Genomic DNA, 26,177 nt, shown 5'->3' with positions numbered 1-26,177 from the left:
GAATGCCTAACACCTTTCTCAAAATTAACCACAACTAGGATCAAGGTGCATGCCAATATATAAATAATAGAGCAACAGTCTATGAGCAATCACAGGTGTGGCTTCCATATATGATTCAGAAGAAGTAATGAGCTGTGTGGATGAAAATAGGCATTTAGGCAGTTATTATGCAAAGCCTGAATTACAATGCAGGATGGGTGGTGGTAACACCTCGCTCAGTTTATATGAGTGCTAATCACAAGCTCAGCAGCCAGAAATCTCTGCAGTGGTGTTTAGCAAATATTAATAAGTATAATTAAAATTTGTGTGCTAGATTTAGTGCCAAAGAACTTTGAGAAACAGAGAATTTACCAAATGTCTTAAATGAATATAAGTTCTTTGTGGGGAAAAAAAGCTATTGGGCAAAAAGATACTGAACCAGACTGAATTTCCCTGTGGACAGACTGCTGCATGTTGTTAACTGATCACTGGAGTACTTTCAGGAGGGAAACAAGAGTGTGTCTTTTAGAAGTGTTTGTCTGGCCCTCAGTCTATAGTCATGATTTTGTTGGGTGTTTGTTGCACCACGTGCAGCTATTGGCTTGATCCTGAATTTCAGATACGATTATCAGTTTGGAGACCTTCTTAAGTGACCTCCCATAAAAGCTGTGCTATATCCCCTGATGTTAGCTGCTTAAGAGCAAGTTCTCCTGGTGGAAAAGTTCAGTTAATGGCATTTTTTTAAGTCACTGGATACTGACACAACCTCTTCTGATCAGGAAAAGGTATACTGAGGGGAAGAAGCTTATCCTTTAGTTACCAGCTAGGCTTAACTCCTGGCTGATTTTTCTAGGCCAATTAACCCTCTCACAGTATAGATATGGTGGATACTTCTTGCTTCCAGTGATTATCTAGTGAACTTTTTCTTGTGGTGTTGACAGTTCTGATGGGGACAGAGGTTTGTGTCCCCCGTTTCCTTTCGCACTGACCTTGCTGCCAGTCTCTTCTCATTAAGGTCTGTTCAATGGTCATGGATTCACCGTGTGGCCTTGATGATGCGTCTCTGTGGCCACAGCAGTGCTGCTGAGGCAAGAAAGAGACCTCCAGGTGGTGTGCAGCCCACTCTCAGCTCAGGGAGTTGTGGAAGCATTGTGTTTCTGTAAATGTGTATCTTTCTTGTTTTAACACTAATACCTTGACTCTTCAGACTTGCGTCTCAAGTCTTAACTGCTTTGAAATGTGATTATTTCAGTCAGATCTCTCCAGCTCTCTTGAGAGGAATCTGTCAGGCCCTGCCTAGGTGAGCCCAAGCTCTAAATATTCAAATGTGATCAGAATATTGCAAAACCACGCTGTGTCCTGACAGGTCTTATCTTGTGTCAGGGGATGAGCAGAGAAATGCCTTCTGGCCAGAACTTGCAAATTTTCCCCCACAGCTCTGGAGCCTAATGACTCATTTGGAAAACAGAATATACCTTTTGGATGGTGCAAAGTTTGTCCCCCAGAGCAAGGAATCTGTGTTGACTGCGAATACCCAAACAAGGCGACCCACTGATAGTGGAGGAAACCACTGAACGGTGGAACAAACCTCATTACTTTGGATTTTTAAGGGGAATATGGCCATGTTACTCACGTTGTGTATGACTGTTGCCTATAAATCTGTCCTCTTGTACTGAAGCTGGAGTTCTGTGATCTGGCTGAAGGACTTATTTGCTGCAGAGCAGTTCTGGTCACTGTTTTCAGCTCCACTTCAGTCTGTTTTACCTCAGTTGTAAATGTGACTTCAAAATTGAACTGTTTTATTAAATAAGAGTTAAGACACACCGTTGTTGCCAGCTTTCCCACCACGTTCCAGATGAGTACTACTACAGAGGAATTTCTTTGTAATACTCACGCCTTAGTAGGCAATAGCAACACTTGCAGGAAAGGAGTACACACAAGTTTTCTTGTTCTTTTCCTTTTTACTCTGTACTATATGGATGGAGATGCTTTTCCTGTGCAGGAATGGCTTAGCTGCTAACTTGACAGCAAGTGCCAGTAAGGGCAGAACTGCAATTGAGTCCTTCGAGGTGTCTCAGGTTAAGGGGAAATGAGCAGAGAGGACAAGCACAGAAATCTCCATTAAAAAGGAGGTTCCAGGTGTTAGGAATGGAGCAGGAGCCAGAAGCAAAAGCTAGAAGGCAGGCAGGGAAGAGAACCCCACAGCTCATCATGTCCAGGTCTTGGCTTTGCTCAGGATCACCAAAAGAATTCAAACCCTGTGTTTGAGTGGTGCCATGACTGCTGCCTGGGGACCCCCTTTCATTCCCACCACCCTGTGGTGAAGAACTGTTTCCTAACCTGCATCCATTAAGTATAATTCCAAGGATGGCAATAATCTGTGTTTTTTCTGAAAGAAGCTCATTTGCAGAAAGTATGGACTCTGGACTGGCAGTTCAAGGCAAGGATTTACCCCCCATACACAGCTGAGAGACCAGAGATGTGTGTTTCAGTATCTGAGCTGTGGGTAAGGTTACTATGGTTAAACATACGTATTTTGAGATGAACATTAAAAGTTGTTTAAGGCAAAAGCAATCACTAATTTATTGTTTAAATGAGGTGTTTTTTGTCTTTAGAACGATTCACTCCTTTTTACTCACCCCTTAAATGTATAACTTAGTTCTTTTTTAACAGATGAGAACTTGAAGTCAGGAAAACTACTTCCCCCATTTCTGTAAGACTGTACCTAATGCACTGTAGGTCGCTTTGGAAATAAAGGTTTTTAATTGTGATAGGCTGTATAGTGCTTTATTGCCAGGAAAAGATTGTGCACACTAAGCATCAGTTACTGTGGAGGAGTTAGAATTAATTTGTGCAGTGTGAATTACTGAACGCTTTGACAGCAGTGCTGGGTGGAAGCTCAATTCAGTATTTGTTGCATGTGAAGCATTTTCCATTTTGATTTTCCCACGAAATGCACAGCCCAAATGCAACACAGTATTCAATGAAGCAAAAAACAAAATGTATCATAAATAAGTATATTATAACTTTATTAAACTCAAGACATGACAATATTCAAAATACAAAGTGAATTCTTTATTCAATACTGTACATGATGCAGAAATATCAGTGCATTTCTATAGCATGTATTTCACCTTCATTTAGTTTGTACTAAAATAAAAAGTAAGCTTCAAAATAGCTCAAACATTTCAGTCAGCAGTTCAAATTGTAAACAGCTCGTCTATTTCTGTTAGGAGGAACACATTTGTCTTTTGTGCCTCCACTGAAGAGCACCCTTTCTTCTGTGCTTATCTGCAAGAGGATAAATGTAATCGAGAGAAACTGCTAATGCACGAATGTGGCAACTGAATGAACTTCACTGGAACGCAGAAGCAGAATGAGGAAAAATTAAACAGCAAGAACCAGTGTCTGAAGCAGAGACAGACAGAAGTGACACTGTTCAGAAGTGGAATCATATTTTTCCCCATACTCTCCTCCTCTCCTAAAATACTGAAACCAGAACACAAGACCAGCTTGTGTTATGTAATATACCCATTTCAGATTCAAGATGAGCATGTAGTTGTTGCAGCCTACTTACAGCAATCGTGTACTTGCTCATGTTCTCTGCCACTTTTATGACACTTTCACACCTTTCTAGGATCCAGCAGAAGAGCAGCAGCAGCAGCTTAGCAGTATCTGGTCCATGTCTGTCATAAGAAGAACTGCACAACTGAGCCAAGTGTCTGTGAACTAAAAGAATCCACAAAGCCCATCTCGGTTCCGTGCTGCTTCACCCTGAAAGTAAGTCTGCTGGTCACCGATTAAGCTGTGAAATGGATTCAGCATTGCAAAAATACTTTGTGTGCTCGACAGGCCTGAAAGTTATCAGTGATCCAAGTGATCTTGCAGTCACCTTCTTACCAGGTTGGCGTATCACAGCTGGAGAGAACAGAATCTCTTCTCTGCAGAGTTATTGTGCAAAAGAAATTCTAGAAATGCCTGATACAAAAACTACTGCATTATCTGCTCTGTTGTCAGGTTTATAAGGAACTCATAAGTAAAGTTAGATTTTTTTAGACTTATTTTGATAATGTGACTACCAAATACACTCATCTAAGGTAGCATATAACTGGCCAACTGCAACTACCATCTCTGTATGTTTCTGTGCAATCTTTGTCAGTTTTCAGCCATCTGTACCAAGACAAAAAACAATATGAAGAAACATACCAGAGATACACAGCCTAAGAGGACTTTACCATTCACTGCTTAGTTCTCAAGGGACAAACCTGTCCTACTTCATTATTTGAGAACATTAAGATCTTTTTAACGTGCTAACATTGGGCTCCATCCTCAACAACCCAGATGAGCTGTGCTCCCAGAGACTACGGAGAAACCACGTAAGACAGATGTTTTCGTTTCAAATGACCAGCTATGTCCATTCTAGGTTTTGAGTCCAGTTTTGTTGGGACTGAAGTGGCCATGCAGTCACCAGACCAGGACTGAACTTCTGTATTAGAGCTGGTTTCTTCTGCTTCTCTGAAGAATTTCTCATACTTGTCCAGATAGGGAGGCCTTTCAGGCAGCAGATAGTAGTGTGTTGAACTGGCCTTCTTACCATTTTCAATAATAGGAAGAATGCAAGGGATCCTGTTGGAAGATCCTTCACTATTTTGTCTTTGGAAAGCTTTGCTGCTGACATATTTAGGATCAGGTGCAAAACTCTGGGTCGGGGGCATAACCCCATTGAGGTAAGATGGCAGGCTTTTAGGACTTGGAGTACGGGAATTGCTACGAGACAAAGGTTCTCTAGGGGGCACTTTGGGAGGCCTGTCTTCATCACTGTATGCACTAGAAGCAACTTCTGCTGACCACCTTCTGTAATCTGGTTTGAGAGCCCTTGGAGGTATGGGAACCCTTGGGGGAATCTCTGGTTTATCTTCATCAGAGTTTGGAGAAGACCTGTTCAAGTGTCCAGATAGTCTCACTACTGGTTTATTAAGAGAGCCAGCTGGGCCTGAATGGGACCTTCGCAAACGTCGATGCAGCTGCTGTGGAGGAGGATAAATACTGGATATGCATCCATTTAGGCTTTGTGTAGGGTTGGTATCTTCTGTTTTTGGTCCTGTTGGAGCATCAAAATATGCATAATTGATTTGTCCACAACCTCTAAAGCTCCGCCGACTCGAACCACTGGGTTTAAAAGGAGGAAGTCCATAATCTTCTAGCAAGAAGTCCGTATCTGAGCTAGTCAGGAATTCTACTTCTCTGTCAACCTCGTCTGGAGTAAGATCCTCAGGAACAGGCAGAGGGGGCAGCGGCCTGGAGCTACGATCATGGGAAGATGCAGACAGACATTGAATTGGGCCATTTTTTATTGGCATGTGAGGAGGTGTTTCTTCAGAAACATAGCCCATGGTTAACGACAGTTTACTAAAGCCAGGAATGAGCTGGTCTTCATATCTTGAAACTGGCTGCTCATTTTTGGGACTTGCAGGAGCTGGACTAGATTTCTGCGATGGGACTTCGATGCAACCTTCAGCAAAGCTGTGGTCATTTGAGGAAATGCAGCTGGAGGAGTGCCCTAAAAAGGTGAGAAAGCCTTAGAAACTTTTTAAAGTAAATGACATTTTGCCATGTTATTTTTGCCATTGCACGTTTAACTGTTTAAATCCTTCTAAAGCAACAAATAAGTAATTCCTGATTAACAATACCAGAAACAGCATTAGTTATTACAGGTCTCTTTTAGTCTGGTAGTTTTGTGCTTAGTTAGGAAATCAGCTGATTACCATGTCTGAGGCCAGTGCTCCACTTAAATGAGGCAGTTAAGAGACCTCGTGCACAAATGATAAAATGGAACTGCAGCTGCAAAAATCCCAAAAGACAGAATATATTTTACTGATTTTTTTATTATTGTTAAATTGGGAGGGTAATGGAAACTCAGAGGCTTGTAAATACAAGGGAAAGCATAGAGTTCTTCTTAAGCACATTATTTGAAATGCTTTTTAATAGCAGTATGTTCTTGAACTGCCTTCATTCTGTCACCAGAGGGCAGCCTTATATCCAAAATGAGAAAGCATTCAGCACCTTATGAGACACATCCATTACACTACCTAAAGACATCATCAGTCTTTTACTTACCAATGGATGGTAAATGTTGTTCTGCTGATGGATTCAAGTTATATGCCACTGCTATAGGGTCCATGTTAAAGAAAGTACTAAAAAAGAAATAAAAAGTCTTCACTGTAAATAAGCCATAGGTTGGTACCAGGAGAAGTATTCTTATCATATACGTGACAGTTCAATAGATCAAGTACCATACTCACTTCTCAAATCCACTGTGGCTACCCCAGCAGGTTTTCAGACCCCCCATGCCTTGACTAGCATGAAGAAATCCAGTTTTCAGTGGGACTCTCATTTCCTGAGCAGCAACTCCTGCAGTTGACATTGTGTACTGCTCTGCAGCGATGTCTCCTAACTCTAGAAACTCACAAGGGGTGACAGGATTCTTGCAGTTTGCATTCCCTGCCAAATAAAGAAAGGGATATAAATATCAGAAATGCAAGTATGAGTTGACTCTGATCTGAACTTTCAGGACTTCAAGGAACTAAATGTCTCTGTAAAAAAGGCTTTCTGTCCCTGCACTGTCAGTAGGAAAATTTTACAGAATTTCTTACTTTGTCTCTGACTGTACTCTGCACAAAATAAACAAGTTCTCTTGAGGATTTAAAACTGTAAAGAAATAAGTTAAATACATTCAAGTAAAATATTCATAGACTCACAGAACGGTTGGGTTGGAAGGGACCTTAAAGCCCATCCAGCTCCAAACCCTGGGGAGCATGGGCTCCCTGCCCCACTGCCTCCCCTCTGCTGATGCAGCCCAGGATGCCGTTGGCTTTCCAGGCTGCAGGCACATGCTGCTGGCTCCTGTCAAGCTTTTCATCTACCAACCTATTGATACATGCCAACCACTCATCAACAGACTCAATTTACTATTTCAGTTAGAATTCCAGAGCTGCTTTTATAGAGAGCAGTGACTATTATAAAGAAGTGTAAGCGTCACGGTGCTTTAAAACAGACATGATCCTCTAGCTATTTATTTCCAGTCAGAATTCTGGTGTCTTGAAGTCAACTCCATTTAAACTGCCTTGTTGTATTTTGATTTCAGAAGTCAAACAGCACCTGAGGGCCAGCTACATCAGTGCAGCACATACACCATGAAAACCCCTTCACAGTATGGCAATGCAAGAAAACGGGGTGCAGAAATAGGGAGTGGCTTATAATTATGGTACATCTGTTCAAAAATAAACTAGTTCTTCTACACAGACATGTCATCCTTTTCCTTTAAGGGGAAAGATCCATTATCCCTCCCTGTGACGACTGGCCAACCTTTCAGCAGGATTAATTTGTAATCTAACGCCAACATTTGCCTTTCGGAAACAACTGTTTGACAAAGAAGTTTGTCATCCTTTTCAAAATGTTGAACTGAGCCCAGTATTGATCTTCCAAGCAAATAATATCTGAAGTTCAGTTTCTGACTGTATATATGCTTATAATTTGCAATACCTAATGTCATTCTCTTTTAAGAGTGGGAAGGTTTTCTCAATTGTGACTGCCAGTGATCACACTTTTGTCAACAGAAGTGGCTTTTATTTCCTAGTTGACACTGGAGTATTTTAACCAGCAATTTCAGAATCCTAGGCAGGAGGTGACTGGCTGTGCTGGAAGTGAGCAAGGCCCCAGCCAGCCTTCTGTGGTGGCACAGCGTCAGGCTCTTGGTAGCATTGATTTCTGCCTTCCTGATTTTAGAGACGAGACTGTTTTTCCTTTCCAGTAACCTCCTTAACACCTCACTTAAGCCAGGTAACTTTTGCAAGTTGGACCCTTCCCAGTAGTGGGATTTGCAGATTTGACAAGTAAAAATAAACGCATGGTTTCAGAAAGTAATGATGTAGTTATATTTAGCAAAACTAATTCAGAAATCCCCCATAATTCTTGAACAGCAGCATTTTCTTTTTTGTCCCGCAGGAGCAAACAGAACCATTTTCTGGGAAGGGGAAGACTTGTGAAGCACAGGGTAAACGGTACCAATTCTAAAATGACATTTGTCCTTAATTATCCTTAACACAGTTCACAAACAAAACACCAATCCCATCAGCTTGCACTCTCAGATTCTTTTCACACCTCGCAGATCCCACACTATTAGTAATGCAGATGAATGCCTATGAAGGATTTTGCACTTCTATTCCAGTATTTTTGAAGTCCGGTATAAGTCGCACATTTAAATCACTGATAAAGAACACTGAATAGTCAGCAAATGATAGTGCTCTGCCTCAGCGAGCACACAAGATCTGACAAGAGCGTGAGACATTGATTAGGATATAAAAAAAATGAGACAGGAAGGGGGGGCGGCACTGCTGTCATTTGAGAGCACATGTAATGTGTTTGCTATGATAACATACAACCCTTGCAGGGCCTGTTAAGAGGCCCAACCTCCATCAGATCCCACGCCAAAACTACTGCTAATAATTACCGTGTCAGCTTTGTGAACGCTGTCTAAATCTCAGCTCTCAGGACTGATAGTTGCACAACTGCCTCTCTGAAATCCCTCTGGAATGCCAAGTGCAATTTCTGAGATGAATTTAAATACTTACATACTCTAGGAAAGGGTATTTTTTTTTCAATAGATGCTTTGTTATTTTTGAAAATAAACCAGATATTTTGTAGCTGTGAAACTTGCCTGCTCCTAACACCCCCTCTCTGAATTCACAGGTGACTCGTCACAACATTTCAATGAGGAGCTGTGAATGGACAGAGTTATGAAACTGTCCTGCACGGCCCCAGCTAGGAGTATCAGGAGAGGTAAGGTACCCACATAACTGCACGTTCTCCTTCAGTTGCTTTTTTCGGTCCCGAGCTCGGACATTTTAAAACACATGTAGATTTATTTAAACAAACGATCAGAAGAGCCAGAAAGATATCTGATGGAGGAGTTGTCACTGCTGGCCTACTACCGCATCCTTAAAGATGTAAGGAGCTGTATTTACCATAAATAACATCAAGCATTAGCTAAAGAAAGTGGACGCTATGCAGTAAGGCAGCATTCTGTATCCCTGGCGCTCGTTTGCTCCTCATTTGCACAACGTGTGTTACTCAGAATGGGTTTCCGGTTACTCTGCTCCTCTGTCCTACTTCCACATAGATTACAGCACTTAGATCGAAGTGCTCTGAGGGCTTTTGAAGGTGGTACAGTTTCAGTGCTGTTCAAAAAGAACGTGGTTAGTTGCAAATAAAACTATAGCTGCTAATTCTACAGCGTAGATGCAAGCCATGGCAATTCCGGTGTTTGAGTGCACTGGGTAAGGCAAGGCAACCCCGCAAAGGGGAGAGCTTTCAACAACCATGTGTGCTCACAGCACCCATTAACACACCTGAATTGCTCCAGAAGAATACACTTAAGCTGAAAATGGCCCAGTGTACCCACTGGAGTACAGGAGGGGTATCTCTACAATGAGGGAAGCCTATGTGAATGTCCGAGAAATCTCAAGAGCTCCAGCAAGTTGAGCTCCATAAAGCATCCTGAATATTCAGTTTTCATGCTGAACAGGTCACTAATTACTGTAGCCACACTACAAGTATTCCTCTGTTTGGGAACAAAGCAGCACTTTCACATACCTTAGCTCAAGACAATCACTGATAACAAAACCTTGTTACTCTGATTGCTGCTCACCCCCAGCCCCATTGCTACAACCAGTTCGAGGCAAACTAGTTTCATAATAAAGGAAACTGGATTCTGGTTTGTACCGCGTCCATGAATGCTTCACAAAGTGGATACGGCAGCAGTTTGACATGAAGATTTTTGTGAATCCCTACACCAATCTTGGGCAGATTTTATAAATGCAGCAATGGCAAACAGCTCATGCATGATTTGTAAGACACAAGAAAGTGTGGGAGTTAGATCTACTTAACAGTTCTGGGAGAGGAAAGAATATGCAGCTACCTTAAATTGACAACTTATTTTTGCTCACCTTGCCACCATGTATCTGTAATGAATCTCCAAAGCGATTCACAGGAGGAGGGGCACATTTTTGCCCTACAAGTCATCCACTCCAGCTAGCCGTTCCTTATTTGACAAGGTGATGTAATTTCCTTTCCCCCCTCCTCTGACTTTCTATTTAACATAAATACCTGAGATAGAGCCACTCCTTCTAACATTCAAGTGTTTTAGACTTCCAATAGGACTTCAAGCAACCTGAATTACCTTATTACTTGCTAGAATACTTAAACAGACCAAAACCAAAAACCAACCCCAAACAAACACCCAACCCCCTTGAAAATCCCCCTGACAAACTTTGTTTTCTGGTGCTCACATAATCTCTTAAGTGCTTTTCTCTTTACAGACAACTGCCACCGAGCAACAACAGCCTCATGAGAAGGCAGACTGAAATCTGCCAATAGAAACGGATTACTCTGCCCTAGAACACCTCAGATGGTGCCCACTTGGTGCAGAGACAAACGCTGCTCAGATCATACCAAGTGACACACAACGTATTCTACAACCCTAACGCAGTTGATGGACAGAGCGACCAATGGCTCAAGATTCTAACAGCCGCCTCTGTGGGGTTATACTGAAGCAGCTCACCAGGTTCGGTTAAAGCCCTGACTGCTGTCCCACGGTCCTACGCAGCAAACCGGGAGGAACTCGCAGAAACCTAATAATTAAACAGCGAGACAACAGCCTTGCCTCTGCTTGTCAAATGTGAGAAGCGTTTAAGGTTCGGTTCTGTGCCCTCCTGGAAAACGTTGACGTGAATCTCAGTCCCATTCAGGAAGCAGTTCCCGTCGGGCCGGCTCGGCCATCAGCACGGCGTCAGATGCACCGCGCTACGACCGAACGCGACGAGAAGGGGAACTGCTCTCCCCAGAAATAACACCCGCAGCGCTGGGAGCGGGGCGCTGCCGTGAAGCCCCGTCCGAAAGCGGCCGCCGCGGATCAATCGCTGCGGGGAGAAAAGTAAACGGGGCGCGAAGGGCCCGAGCCCTCCGCAGCGCACACGCGCAGGGGATGCGCTGTCCCCGAGGGCACTGCGGCGCGTCCCAACCGAACAGCGCAGAGCGGCGGCGGCTGAAGCGGCGACGGACGAACGCGGCGCTCCGCCCGCGCTTCCACTCCTGTGCCGCCGCCGCACCCCGGGGGTGAGGCCGCTCCGCCGCGGCACAACCGCTCCTCGCCGTCCCCCAAGCAGCGCCCGCCCGCCCGCCCCGGCCCCCGATCCGCTGTCCCCGCCGGCGGAGCTCTCCGGGCCGAGCACCGCCGGGGCCGCTTACCCCGAGAGCGCCGCACAGCTCCGCATGTCCCCGCGCGGCCGCCGACGCGACGCGCATGCGCGGAGCCGCAGCAAAACGCGGGCAGTGCCGCGCCGCGCGCCGCCCTTATAGCGGGAGGAGGGACCGTGCGGAGCCGCGCCCCGCGCCGCGCCCCCTCCGTCCCCGCGCTGCCCCTATGGGCGGCGATGGCCGCGCGGCGCTGCGGCGATCGCAGCTTCGGAGTGGGGCGGGGCGGGGCGGGGCGGGGCGGAAACGTCGACGGAACGAGAACGGACCCCCCCTCACCCCGCACCGCCCGCACCGACGCGAGGAGGGAGTGGGCGGGGCCAGTTCGGACTTCCGCCGGCACTTCCGGCAAGTATTTCCGGTCGGCCGCAGCCGGAGTTGGCGGTTTCGCGACCCCGTGGGCGGAGCGCGGCCCCGCCGGCGCTGCGTGGGGAGCAGCGCTGCCGCTTCGTGTGTGCGTTCCGCTCTGGTGGTGCGTCAGGCGCTCTGCGTGGACGCGCGGGGCAGGGAGGGCCGTGTCCTTCATCAGCGCCCAGAAATAGCGGCAGCGAAAATACGCACACCGCCCCGAAGAGGACCGGGCGGCTGACGCTGTTGTACGAGTTGCTCCTGCGAGCATCCTCTTTCCGGGGCTCTGTGCTCAGACAAATGAGTTCTCACAGACAGCTGTTTATTAGTTTGGAAACTTCTTTCTAACTCTGTTTTGTACTACTGCACAGTCGTTGCTGACAAAGAGATGTCAGCAAACTACTCCAAAATCCCAACCACTGGGAACTAACAGCACATCCCCTGTTCTTGTGTTCAGGTTGCTGTGGCCAAGGAAGAACGTGTGATGATATATCACAGCTGAGTTTTGTCGTCTCCTTTTTTCACTCATGCATTGAGTGGCGTGGACTTCCCCCTTCTCTCATGGGGGTTTCTGTTCACCTCCAGTGAAAATTCCCTTGTTTTTAGGGGATACCAAGTCATCCTCATGCTTATTTCCATCTTAACAATTGTTTAGTGCTATATAAATGGGGGTGATGTGAATAGAAAGGGGAAGGATGTGAACTAGGAGAGATTTTTTTTCTGGTGGTTCAGTGGTTTTTTTTTTCTTTTTTTCTTTCCCTTAGATGTGAGAAGTCATAAAGCTCTAAAGCTGGAGAGATGTACAGGTAGGTGAGAGAAGGTGGAAGATACACAAGGAGCATGGAAACCATTGAAAGAAAGGAGAGCAATCAAGTGAGTTTTTGTCTTTATGATTAAATAGGATGTGTGTTAGAGTGAGGCTGCACCATGATGTACACGTGTTAAAGGAAGTGGCAGCCTACAGAGTATGATGCCTTGCAGTGAACTGTGTGTAGTCCAAGCCTTATTCTATCCTGTCTCCATAACTGTGTTGAGCAGTAAGGTGGTTTTGTTTTGTTTTGATTCTGGTGTGTTGATGTACATACTTGTTGATGGTGCATATAACCATAAGTGCTGTTGTGACTGGATCTGAAAGACATCCCTTTTGTAAAGTGGGCATCAGAGCATTGATGTGACTTCAGTAGGGTGGACTGCTGTTGTGGCCTCTTCTGGTAGAAACTGAAGAATAATAGATGCTCAGGTTTTTAACTTGTTTGGGCCTGGGAAACTTTGTCTCAGGGAGAGGACATTCAGGTTTTGCTTGGAAATGTTATCTTTAGCAGCTCTTTTCCTTCATTTCTGTGGCTGCTGTGTTTGGGCTTCTCATTTGCTATAGCCAAAGACTTTGCCACCTTGTTATTATTGTGGTACTTTCCATCCCGTTATGGTATTACAATTACGTTAGTGGATAAAAACATTTATCTGTTGTGTCACTTGCTGTTGGAATGTACTGAAGAATTAAGACAACGTAATCTTATTGTAGATACCGTGCTAACTTGTGCGGAGGGGAAATTGAATTCAGTGCTGGCAGTTACATTGTAGTTTCTACCCTTTCATTGTGATACACGGTGTTTCAGGACTCTTCAACCTCTTTGCAGTTTTGTTGTCAGCTGTGAACTACTCCTGGCAATTTGATAATTGTCTTAAAGACTAACTCCTGAGTGACCTTGGACCTTCTAGTTGTTTGATGTTAACCAGCCCAAACAGTATTACAAGGTATTCTAAGTCCTGGAGATGGACAACAGAGCTATGTACAGTTAATAAATGCAAAAAACAGAATTTTGTGGAAAAACTGTACCTTGGACTCCATGATGCAGAGGGAATCCCTGTGAAGCTGCAGATGTGTTGATCCTAACTGTCCTCTTTCTGTTTCTAGCTTGTTTTGAAGTGTATACCTTTGTTAGTGGTCTTGTTCCTTTGATAATTTTTCATTTTTAATGTTTAACATTTTCAGTTGTTATTTCTGTTTGAGAAGTTAAAAATATCAGCATTTGTAGCAATGAAAGGTGCTATGAGAATGTAAGCAACAGACACAGTACATAAAGTCCTCAGTTACCTAAGCTTTCAATATCATCAGCCTCCAGTGAGGGAAATCAACTGGAGCATGCATTAGTCTTGAAGGAAATCATAGCTTGTACAAAACTATGGTTTCACTGAACTGATAGCAAATCCAAGTCTGTCACACAGCAGTAGTGAATTCATGCTGGTACGTGAGTCAATAAATGCTCATCTAAATTGGAAGTAGATGACTTTGATACTACTCACTGTGCAAAGGGATGTTATGCAGTATTCTGTGGTATGTAGTTTGGGGTACAGGAAGATGTGTGGGTGTGCAAGGAAGGGCAGAGTCAGTGAGTTTGAGTAACGTGTATCTGTAGATTAGTAGTGCAGGCTCTCAGATTGGAGTGGCACCAATATGGTACTGTGTAGTCCTGATGCTGAAATCCAGCCTTATGTAGGGCCCACTATTCAGACTTTGTATGAACTCACCCTACATAAGACTTTAAAGCAATTGAATAATGCTAAATTGCCTCTTAAGTCATGTGTATGAGCTGACACAGATAGCAAATCTTTTATGCTTCAGGCACATGGAAGTGGTTTGTGGTGCAAAGATAGTATTTAAAGTGGAAGTACAGAGTGGCTTTGGTGAGCTCTCATCTGTACACCTTCATTACAACTCTGTCTGAGCACTGCAAACACCGGAAGTATTAGCATGGTCTGAAAAACTGGGCACGCAGGGACTGAAAGAAAACACCCATTAAGGTTGCAGAGGAAGTGCCTTGTGTCAGACTGGGAACTGGGAGAGGACGTTGCCCACTGACCTAAAGAGCTGTTCTTTTTTTTTTTTCCCCATACTAGAGGCAATACTGTCTTAGATTGACATTGGATTTGAACTGTTCTTTGGCTATTCTTAGGACATATCTGTATTCTCCTTTCCTTTTTCATGTTTTGGCCAGATATTTCCATCATTTTCTCCCTATGTATCTGGTATCTAGTGCAGGGTTCAGCTCAGATCCCTGTCTATGCAGATCCTGAGTTCTTCTGGGAAGGACCGCTTGTTCTTTCCAGTTTGGAGCCAGTAAAGAAGGGCACAGGAGTAGGAGAGCACTGCAAATCTTGTTTGAGTGTGAGGATTCATTGTTGTTGTAAATGATGAACGTATGCTTATTTCACTGGTCAGATTCGTATGAATGCAATTGCACCAGGCAGGTATAGGGTAGAATGAGTGTGCTGCATTTCCAGTTCAGCCAGAAGACCCACAGAAGGGAGGAAACGCATGGGTCAGTAAGGGAGGGCTAAATTAGAGGTTAGCATATGCAAGTGTCTAGACAGCAAATACAGACATACAGCAAAAGTCAGTCTGTCAGGGAGTGGAGAGTGTAGATTAAAAAGCCATTTCAAAGGCATGTTGCCTGGATGGGGTAATCATGTGCTCAGGCTTTTTCAGTACATAAGCATAAGCTAAGTGAGGGAAGAGATCAAAAAAGGACACAAAGATTGACGCAGATTCTGTGGCAGCTTAGACTGGAATGGAACTTGATAAATTAAAAATAGGTGGTTGTTCACACTTGTGTTTCCCAGAAATGGCCAGAGTCCCATCTGTTTTTTACTCTCCATCCAGTAATACTGGAGTGCCTCAGAGAAATGTTACATAAATACTGCTGATGTAAAGGCGTTGTTGTACAGCTCTTCCAAATCGAGTTCCTTGTTGCTTTCAGGCACACAAACTGGTCGCCAGGAAGCCTAGCCCTGGTGTGCCAGGATACCCCCAACTTGCTGCTTTTGTGTCAGATTGGATTCTTTCAGGGCAGTGTTGAGAAACTTCCAGCTGTTGTTCAATGGGAGGACCACTCAGAACAGAGGGGTTGACTCAAATCCCAGTCTACACTTTTCTTCCCGGAGCCAGAGGGCTTGCTGCCAGCTGATGTGCTCCGAGTGTTTGTATGGCCGCTGGGTGCAGTGTTTCCACACAGTGCTGTCCCTCATAGTGACACTTTAGGGGAAGTTCCTGGAGTGTACAACCTTGCAGTGTTAGGGGGATGTGCAGCACAGCTGAAGTTTGTTTTTATCCATCCCAAGAATTTATCCTAGTCTATTACCAGAGTCTACTGCTCTGTTTCTTTTCCAGTGTGCTTTATTTTTTTTATCATGGTGATCTCACTACATAAATGTCTTTTGGGAGTGTGTTTTTTAGCAGCTCTTCTAAAAGAAATAAAACAACAGGATGCATTCACACAGTATTTTGCAAGTAGGTGTAGGTTTTGGTGTCTGTTCTTTGCAACAGCTAGGAGCTACATGAATAGTGGCATGGTGCTTTGCTTGGGTTACCCCTTAACTCACGCACTGCCCTTATTATGAGGCCAAGGTGAGCTTGAATCTGAAAGCTGCCGAGCACCTGTGTGTGTCTGTGTTTCTTACCCCTGACAGGGAAGAATCTGTCTCTTCCTTGATCCAAGTGATCTTAACTGTTTTGCCATTTGGTAGAATAGTGACCGATGTGAGGGGCTGTGAACTAGTGCTAGCACAAAGGAAAATGCATTCGTTAGGCTCTGTCAAGGTCAGCAGGATATGAGGGACGTGGTGTGGAAGGCTCCAGGTGTGGGTGCTCTGTGCACTGCAGTGATCTCAGTTGAGAAGCAATAGTTAGAAGCAGTGCTGAGTGTACTGTTTTAGAAATGTGTGCTTTAGTAACTTGGCTTCCAAACATAATACAGCTACTTTTATTCATATTTCTCATTCTGCCTCAGCAGCTCACGAGGAAGGGACACAACAGTCCACTGTCTGTTTTTAGTTTGAGATAGATGTTTGCGTTTGCACTCTGATTCTTTATTATGGACATCCCCCAAGATTATGCTACTGGATTTGGTTGTGTTTTGTTGTCACAACAAAAATCTGATGGGATTTTAATGTCTCTTTATGAATGACATTTACAATCCTGGAGCCCAAAGTTTACTTCTATAAGGTATGGGTTTTTTGTGGCTTTTCTGAGAAGCTGCGTGCTTTAAGATCAAGTGCCTTTAAGATCAGGTTACCCTAAAACATTTCAAAATGAACATCTGAAGCATGGATAACCCTCATAGGTACTTGACAGATGAATACACACACACACACACACACACAAGTGTCTGTGTGGAACAGGTCTCAGCTATACTTGCACATAGCAGCACTAGCTGCAAGCAGATGAGAAAAGCTGTTGTGATCACAGTAATTCTCAGGGAAACCTTTTTGTACAACATTTTGCCATCTCTTCCCTTTCCAAGCTTATGGTGGTGCAGCTTGTGTGGTTTTTTGTTTGCTTTTTTTCCTTTCAAGCCTTTATTAGTTGTATTCATTTGATCAGATGTTGAGCTTCCTCTTGCATCCAAGTGCCCACACAGACTGTATTTAGCTCTATTAAGAAATACTGCAGAGTAAACTCTGGTGTGTGGTTTGTACCTTTGAACCTTGTCGCAATTGCTGGGATTTGCAGTTGTCATCAATGCAAGTTGGCAGAAAAAGCAAGACTGGGGGTATGCTGACTGGCAGATAGTTTATTTTGATGTAATTATGTACAAAGATGTCTAATTGTTGGAATCCCTACTGTTTTATTACGTTGAGATAACTTCTGCATGATATATACTTCCAATTTTCAGTGTATTGGATCTATTATCAAGTCTGACAAAAAAAAAATCAAGAGTAACCAGAGTTCAGAGGTGCTAGCATTGTAGGAATAGCTATCTCCATTCAGGAGTGAGACAAAGGCTTTAGGAGGGTCTTGGTCTGTTCTCTCATCCTGTTCCTGGATCATATGTTTGTTATCCCTCCATCTCCTCATTTGCTATATCCATGTGTGCTCACAAACACAGGAAGAATCATTTCCTTTGAAGCTTAGTGACTGTGAATCCTGTCCCAGGTAAACTTTAAAATTTCCAGGAAGACATAAGTACTTCTCCTTAAATGTAATGAGTTTGTCGTTTTCTCCTTCTCTAATTGGCACTTTCCATTCTAATCAACCAACACCCACAAACTACACAGCCACATGATCTTTTCAGTTAATACAAATCGTCATTTCCAGTCCAATAGACTGAGTTAATTGTGCAAACCTGCAACACACCCATAAAGCACCTATCTAGTTTGTTATGCAACGATGAATCATGAAGGAAATGTGGAGTGTAATTACAGTGATGTAAAGATAGTAGAATGAAGCCAGAATCAAAGTATAAATGATAGTCATCTGTATTAAATGTTTGTTTCTGCATGCTGTTTTCAGAAACTACCTACACGATAACTTATCTGGCTGCTGCACACATGCCTGGCACATGTTTTGACAAGTTAAAAAATGACCTGCAAACCTGTAAATAAGCTGAACCAAATCTGCCATCAAAATACTTTGTTGATGAAGCGAGGGCTTGTGACTCAGATTTGACACACATGCTCTTTCTAATGCTGGTGTGATCTGTCCAGTTTTCTGGAAGATTAAAAATAAGCTTCCTGGAAGTTTTGAAATGAGGCTTTTGTGAAGGATTTGTGTTATGATTTCTTGTAACACAGGTTTTTATCTCCTGTTTACCTTATCCTCTCACTCTAGCAGGGAAAGGTGCTGTCTGTATATCAATGGGGAACACTGGGGTTTTGCAGAGAACAGATTTTTCTAGTGTTAGGTAAATGATTTCTCTTAATCCTTTCTGTGTAGCTTTCTAAATAAGCTTTACGTACACAAACACGGTCATGCAGAGATCTGTGTGCTCAGTTGTCTGCCAGCACACTGTTGCTCGCTTCCCCAAGCTTCTCGCTGCTTTGAGAACGCTTGTGTGCTCATATGCTTGTCCCCAGCATGCACCGAGCACAGGTGATAACCTCTGGTAAACACATTTTTCCTCGTCCATCGGAATGGTATTGTATTCCAGTGCAGTAGTTGACAGCAGTTGAGCTGTGCTGTCTCCTGGTGCCAGCTGGCTGGCTCCCAAGTGACAGTCTGTATTTCAATGGAAAACTTAATCCAGAAGTATGCGTAGTGAAAGTAGGAGTTCATGTATCTTAAAACAAACAGATGAGGCTTAAGGAAAGGGTGGCCCATGTCCTAGTAAATTAGCCATTAAAAGTGCTGCTTCAGGGCAGGGTGAGCTCATGGTACTTGGAAAGGTTGGTCCCGAATATTCTTGTGCCTCAGCTTCCATTGGTGGAGGAGGAGAACCTGAAGCAGGTAGTGGCCACAAGCCATCATTTGTGATGTGTCAGTAGAGCTGACTGCTAAGTCCATAGCAGGCAATGGACAGAAGGCAAATGTTCTCTCTGCTCCATTTCTGATGAGTGCTCTTTTCATATTTGCTAGTGGCTTGTATTAGTGACAGTATGCATGGCTGGAGTTTAGTAAAACATTATGTCAAACAAATTGTTTGATGTAAAACAAAATGTACAGTAATACATTAGAACACATAGCAAGGTGAGGATGAAATGCTCCTTGTGTAAACAGCCCCACCACAAGACAGTCGAGAACAAGGATATTGGCACATGTCAGTGTAGTTCTTCCCCAGCGGTTTGTTTGCTGAGGAGTGTTGAAGGGCACTGAGAACACTCACTGAGAACAACATGCTTTGGGATAAACTATCGCTCTAGAGAAGAGAAATCGCGTGTAGCTTGACCTTTTCTTCTTGGAGGTGCCTGACTACCCGAAGTTGCCATCTGTGTCCAGGTGACCGATTGACGTGCTGCTCGTTTCTGTGCCTGGTAGCTGGGCTTTGTGTCCTACCAACAATTCCTGAGTGCCTGTGATTTTTCCAGGAGCTTTTGACTATATGGAATCTTCAAAACATGCTTTGCTTTTTTAGAAATCGAGTTGCCTTAGACTAGAAAGTGCCATAGAAGATATTTTAAGTATATTTAATCACTTGAATTTACAGTTTCTGAGTAAATTACTTATATTGTGCTGTTTTGGAGCAGCTCGCTTTTACACCAGGTTATGGTAGCTGGTGTTTGTTTTGTAAAGTAGATATCAACAGTTGACAAGCAAGCAAACGGGAAGAAATGTCATGAGAGTTATTACATTTTGGTGTCAAAGTGAAAGGATTGGCTTGATTATTTGTCCTGATAGCTGAGTGACCCAAAATTACCTGATGTAATGACTCGACTGCTGGAGCTGGGCTTAAGGTAGCTGGGATATCCCAATCTATAATCTCTTTGTTTGTAAGGTTGATTTTTTTTTTTCCATTTGGGTGGGTGTGTGGAAGCAGTCATCGTTTTCCATCAGTTACTGTACATTCACTTGGAATTCCTTCAGGGAAGACTTGCACTGCAGGACTGCCTCTTTCATTTGCCTGTAGTTCTTTGGAAATTGGCACGTGCCACAGGAGTCGTGATAGCACTGCTTCACTGTGGAAGCTGTGCCTTCACCTGCAGTACTCTGTCAGGTAGTCTTCAGGGCAGGCTCTGAGAGCAAACCATTTGCCAGTTCAGGACAGCTACTTTCTGTGGTGTTCTGTAGAATGCTGCAGAGGAGAGGAAGAGATTCCAGTGCTGCTTTTGGCTGCAGAATATAAAAGTTTTGAATAAGTGAAAGAGGTGGCATGGGCTCTTCCTCTGCGGGAGCCGACAGGTGTTCTTAGATCATAGCCCTGAGAAACCTGGTGTGACCTCATGGCTGATGATCCTGCCTGGGGAAGGAGGATGGATGAGAGACCTCCTGAACCCCAGCGCTCTGATTTGTCATATAATCCAGTTCATATTAAAAGCAGGAAAACAATAAATTTTTAAGTGTCTTTGTCCAGCTTGCTTGAATTTAGTTTATCTACATGACCCTGTGCATTGCTTACTTCAACAATTCTGAAAATGAACACAGCAATTAACTTTTGAAAACTTTCCTTCTGTGAGTGAATGATAGACCGAGGAATTAAATATATTAGCATCTAGATTTTCTTTTTTAATTTTAAATGGTGCATAAAGCTGCCTTAAAATGTTGGACGAAATCAGTTTTCTCAGTAAGAAGCTCAGAACAGATACTCTGGGGTGGCTACAGCTTTTAAATACAAGGTTTCCAAGTGCCAGTCCCAGCTGCTGATAACATCCCATTAATTTCTTGGAAAATTAGTTTCCTTTTTTTATACAGAGCTAGTTACAGCTAGAGAAACCTTTGTAACCATCTCAGACTATGACTGCAGTTGCAGGATTGCCTGAAAGTATGCCTGTGTGAGGAACAGGGATTGTTTTATGATTTATTTTTCTTTATTGTTTCTTTAAAACAAAGTTGGGGGGGAGGGGAAGACGCTGCTGACTTCACTGTTGCTTGAGCTGAGGCAGGAGGGGTGGGACGGAGCAACCTGTTGACTGAAGGTGAGGGTGTTGCTGAGCCCATACATGAGAAGTGCTGGAGGTGCTCGGCACAGAAGGCTCTGGCCCTGGGGGTGGTGTGGGGACTGAGTGCTCTCAAGTCATAGCCCAGAGTCTGACTCACAGTTTGGCAAGCATTGCTCTGATGGCAGCTGCTACTTAGCGTTGTGTTAGGAGTGCTCAACCTCAACTGGAAAAAGAAATAAAAAGCTGCATGTGAGGTGTTCTTTGTTGCTAAGATGCCAGTATATCTGAAATGCGTTTGGGTAACCTGGGAGGGAAAAGGTTAAGCGTAGGTGCTGCATACAGTGTCACAGTTACAGCTTTCCCTGGGCCTCTGGCCAGCAAAGCCGGTATTTCAGGTTGGATAGGATTCAGGTGAGGCTAGCCTTCCTCTTAAGCATGTTAGATCTGGCTGCCATCTCTGAAGAAGCTGAATTGGAAAACTGATGAGAGATGAGCTGAGGCCAGGTGTCACCTTGAGTGATGCTTTTCTGTAGAAATGTAAAAAATGCAATTGTGCTTTGTCTGTATGTAACTGAGTGAGGAAGATGAAGCCATTCTGCTACAGGCTTGGTGGAGGTGGGTACTAAGGCACTACCAGCCTTCTGAGGATGCTCACTGGTGCTTTTTGGACAAGTGGAGCTGCCTTTTGTATTGGAGAAGATGGTTACAAGTCCTTTGTGATGATGGCAGTGCTGAACTGCCTGCCTGCAGTCCTTCCTCAAGGATGACTCCAGCCCATGGACATGACTAGCAGTTTTTACTTTTGTTCAGCAGGCTCTTGCAGCACTCCACTCATCACTATAACTACTCAGCAGATTTCCTAAAGAAATTTCATTTGGAACAAGCAAGTCCTTATGGATTAGGACAAGGGAGACAAGTCAATTTGCAGAGACAGTTCAACCCCACTTGCATCCTATCTGCAGATGAGGTAGGCTATTACCTAAAACCCACATTAAAGAATTTACGTGTTGGCATTTCTACTTATTGATCTTGTCTCCCCACCTGTCCCCTCTTGGTCTCCTGGTGGTTGTTCTTCCCAAAAGATTTGTTTTCCCCAGACATAAAACTAATGAATCAGATGTTTTCTAGGGTTATGAAGATGTGAGAGCTGGACCTTACAGTGGCTCTGGCTTAAGTCTGGTAGTGATTTTTCCATGGCAGAGAGAGACACTGGAGCCAGGGTGGTTGCTTAAAATACAGCGGGTATCATTGGCCTAAAAGTGACAGGGAATTGCACATGGGGAACTTGACAACCAGATTAGCTCTTTCTCTGTAAGAAAAGTTCTTATCTGTATGTAGGCTTAATATTTAACTTACATATTGCTTTAGGGAATCTGGTGCTGACAACTCACTCAGAGAAGATGGAATTAGATGAGTCCTTTTCTGGTCCAGGTTTCGACTCATTTATTGCCACCAGTGATGGAAAGATTACATCTTTCAGTGCTTATCCAATGACTGACGTGTTGAGCATGGAGCTGTGTCAGGGAAGGGTCAGGTGAGGGGTTAAGAGAAGATCTGTTTCCAAAGATGAAGCCTCTGAGAACTCTAGGTTCTCCATCTCTTATTTGTGGGAGGTGGTGCAACCCAGTGTGTACTGATCAGAGAATTCCTTGCTCAGCTACTTTGCTATTCTCCCTTGTTGTTCTGCTCCCATTGCCCTCTACCAAACACCAGGTGTAAGTGCTGTACAGAAACTACAGCTTCATCTGTGTGACTCAGAAGTTAATGGGACCCACCTATAAACCAGCCAGATGCCACTGCCTGTCTGCAAAGAGCTATGAAGTGAGAATACTTTATTCAGTGGTATAGTAAACTGCTTGCTGAAGATTCAAGACTTATACCCATTAATACTCATTATTTGCTCATTTAAGCTTAATAGCTGTACAGTAGAGTGCTGGTTCAGGTTTGGTGTCCAAATGCAGGCAAATTCCAAACCACGTAGATAGCAGCGGATGCTTTTTCTTAACTGAACATGTCAAAACCTTTTGTTTCCTTCTCAGACTTGAGAGACTTGTTCCCTTGACAGATATCTAGGTGCTCCAGGTAGGCTTGGTGTTGATCTGCAGCACTGCATCTCCTGCTTGATGGAGACACTTTCAGGACCACCTACCAAGATGGCATGTTTTGAAGTTTCATTTTTGACAGAATGAGTGATAAAGCCAATAAAGACTGCATAACTGAGTAGAGTATTTGTAATTTGGTAGATTTAACGAGGGATTGGAAATGAATTCTCTTGATGCAAAACACTCATAAGCCTAGTCTTATGCTTCTGTAAGACACTCTATTTGTCTTCAGGTGGAAGCTTTCTGCATAAAGATCCAATGCAGAAATGCATCTGATATAATGAATATCTATGTCTAAATGCGGGGTAGCACAGACTGTGGAACTCAAATGGATTGGAGTGTACTTGGATGAGTCATTCTCTAGTAGAGATGTAACTAGGGTCATAGCTGCACTTGCGCTGAGTGCCTAGTTTGGGAAATGTTGGCTTGTAGTGGAAGAATACAAGGAGAGTTGCACAAAGCTTTAAGAAGTGCCAAGTCTTTTGTTCATGACTCACTGAGGCAGTGGCAGCTCACGCTCACTGTTCCCTGACTAATGCAGGAATTATCCCCAAGTGTTCAAAGAATATTGGAGGTTAGTAGTTCAGAATTTTTATATGTGACATCATTTTCTTGTAATAGCTGACTCATTGGGCCAGTTTGCTTGGCAAGTAAGCCAATGATAAGAGAGGTATCAGGGTATACCTGTACTGGTTCAAGTAACAGTACAGTTTGCTCCGTGTTTTAATTACTTTGTAATAGGATTTATCTTCTTTCCTCAGGCAGGAGGGCAGCAATACCTGCAGGCAGGCTGTGAGTCTTAAGCAGAGAAAATGATGTGTGTGAGAGGGGAGGGTTTTATATTGTGGTTTTAAAAAGCAAATAAGCATTTTTTCCCCAAAATCTCACTGTATATGATTTTGTGTACAGGAAGCAGTGTCTTTTATTTGTAAAGTGAGGTGCTGTAGGCTGAATAGGGAGGGAAAAGGCCATTGTGGAAGAATCTGTCTTCATGTGCCTCAGTGTTTGTGTTGTACGTTTATTCCTAAAGATCTCAGGTTTTGAATGTGCTATAGGCACCTGACAGAATCAAATAATTAAAGGCAGTCCTAACGGCTTATTTTCCCCTAGCTATGTAAGTCTTTCACAAGCCTGACAGTTACAAGCATCAAGATGAGCAGAATGTTGCCTGTAGTTGTAAGGAACATTTGCATCACTAGGAAAATGATTACCCAGTTATACATCTGCTAAGCACCATGATTCTCATATGGGAAGGCATGCCTTCCCAAAAGTCAGAGGATGCTGTTTCGTTGTTCCTTCTGCTGATCTTTGCATTTACGTATTAAAAACAAAATCAAAACGGAACACAAACACACACTTTCTTCTTATTCCAGTTAGAAGCTCACAGTATGATTACACGGAATGTTTACATATTTTTAAGCTCTGCTCAAAGAAGAGCAGGGAAGGTTGAGAGAGACTCAGAATGAAGCAAAACCAGAGCCTGCTCCTGTGCGTGCTTCATTGGAGACGTGCTTGCAGCAACTCTGAGTCTAGAAACACAAAGGTGGGCATTGTTGCTTCCAGACAAATTTTTGAAGGCAAATACCTCTTGTTTAAAATCGAGAGGTTATTAGCTGAAGTGCTTTTTTGGCAGTTTTGAGTTCTGCTTTTGTCACTAGTGCAGGGAGTGCCTGAGGGGTAGACAAACTTCCCTCTGGAATTTCCCGTTTGTGTTTCTTCTATTCAACTTAAAATGCATTGGTAAATAATGCTTAAAAACGTAAGGCGAGACTAGCAAGAGATTACCTTGAACTTCACTCTTTCCCATTTGCTGTTCAGTGGGTGCGCATCCACTCTGGGTCTCTAGTGCCACACAGTGGTGTGCGGCGTTCAGTGTCACAACTACCGAGCCGCCTCTTTCCTGCTCGTTCCTTCGGACCTAATGCTCTGGGCTGCAGGTTGCACACAAACTGCACCCTGAGATCGCTTTCCTAATGCCATGAACCAATTGATGAGATGGTTATTGTTCTTTGTGTCATAACCTGTACTCCAAGTCACGTTGTTCTCAGTTTGCCTTTGGCTACAAGCATGCCTATGAAGGGATGAAGTTACATCTCAAAGGCATTGCTAATATTTAGTGTGTATGCAGTTGTAATTGTAGACTTTTTAACTGTTTTTCAGCCACTGCTCAACCCTGCTGCTGTTTTAGGTTGGCGGTAGTTTTTTATTTTTATCTGCTTTTATGAGGCCAGGAATTGGACACACATTCACAACTTCAGAAGAGTCTACAGGTTGCTTTCCTGTTTGGAAGGGGATCCCATGCACATAGAAATAGACCAACTGTTTCTTATAAAGCAATCTCCTAGCAAATGTATTGTGTGCCAACCTTTACCCTCCAGTTTCTCTCTTTGTAGAGATAAGGGGGCTCCTGGGGGCGGGCAGGGGTGTGTGTGCAGGGTTATCTGTTCATCTCATAGGCAGATTCATTTTTTCCTCCAGGAAAATACAGTAATTCAAACTGTGCCAACTGGTTTGAAACTGACATAGAGCTTCCACAGCAAGACAGAAACATACATATGTAGTCTGGATTGAGTCCAAAGCATCTTTACCTCTGAACTGGTTTAGACAAGAGAGACAGGATGTTCCACAGAGCACAAAACCATCTGATTAAAGATCTTGAACAAACACAGAGTATATTATTAACAAAACACCAGACCACATTTCATGCTGGGTTTTCTGGCTGGTAACCCATGGAGGTGACTCAAAAAGTTAACAGATACACCAAGGTCCAGTCTGTTGTATCATAATGAATATTCAGAAAAGAATCCCTGAAGCCATCGTCTCGTATGGCAGTCTGAGAAAACTGTTCACGCAGGTCTTGGCAGTGGTGCAGATACACTGCTGTGGGACTCTGTACTCAGGAACATGTGCTGAGAGAACTTTTTGATCGTTCCTGCACAGAGATTTTTCCTTAACTCAGTTCTGTATGGATCCCTCTTATTTCCAGGTTCTTAATGCTGTTGATGTCTTTCATTCCTTTCAGTGACCACCTGTCTGTCCTATTCTGTGGCCCCTTCCATTTTCTATTGATGCTTCCATCTTGATCAGCAGCTAATCTAGGCTGTGGTCTTTATGGGCAAACTATGAGAC

General features: G+C 43.6%; 1 protein-coding gene across 2 annotated transcripts; it reads right to left on the bottom strand.

Annotated features, from left to right (window-relative positions):
- Positions 1-3,032: 3,032 nt before the first annotated feature.
- Positions 3,033-7,398, bottom strand: ERRFI1 (ERBB receptor feedback inhibitor 1). 2 transcript variants are annotated; one of them, XR_010622311.1, is made up of 4 exons: positions 6,282-7,398; positions 6,097-6,173; positions 3,557-5,539; positions 3,033-3,270 (listed from the first exon to the last, which is right to left on the bottom strand). XR_010622311.1 is itself a non-coding variant. In XM_065737835.1 (3 exons), the coding sequence occupies exons 1-3, from the start codon at positions 6,401-6,403 to the stop codon at positions 4,341-4,343; spliced, it is 1,398 nt and encodes a 465-aa protein (XP_065593907.1). In that variant the 5' UTR covers positions 6,404-7,398; the 3' UTR covers positions 3,033-4,340. The 2 variants fall into 2 exon arrangements, 1 of the variants encoding a protein (XP_065593907.1); XM_065737835.1 differs by having other exon boundaries at positions 3,033-5,539.
- Positions 7,399-26,177: the final 18,779 nt, after the last annotated feature.

The sequence above is a fragment of the Cyrtonyx montezumae genome, unplaced genomic scaffold, assembly GCF_038088225.1.
Source record: "Cyrtonyx montezumae isolate F1298 unplaced genomic scaffold, pur_monq_1.0 scaffold_21, whole genome shotgun sequence".
Lineage (NCBI taxonomy): Eukaryota > Metazoa > Chordata > Aves > Galliformes > Odontophoridae > Cyrtonyx > Cyrtonyx montezumae.
Note: the sequence above shows the minus strand (reverse complement) of the source record. Positions and strands in the feature narration are given on the sequence as shown.

What these genes read in the sequence shown, in the direction of transcription:
- ERRFI1 (XM_065737835.1), bottom strand. Translation starts at nt 6,403, where the DNA reads ATGTCAACTGCAGGAGTTGCTGCTCAGGAAATGAGAGTCCCACTGAAA. An exon ending in AGCCACAGTGGATTTGAGAA is followed by an intron (nt 6,174 to 6,281) that starts GTGAGTATGGTA and finishes TTTCTTTTTTAG; the next exon opens with TACTTTCTTTAACATGGACC. An exon ending in ACAACATTTACCATCCATTG is followed by an intron (nt 5,540 to 6,096) that starts GTAAGTAAAAGA and finishes TCACCTTTTTAG; the next exon opens with GGCACTCCTCCAGCTGCATT.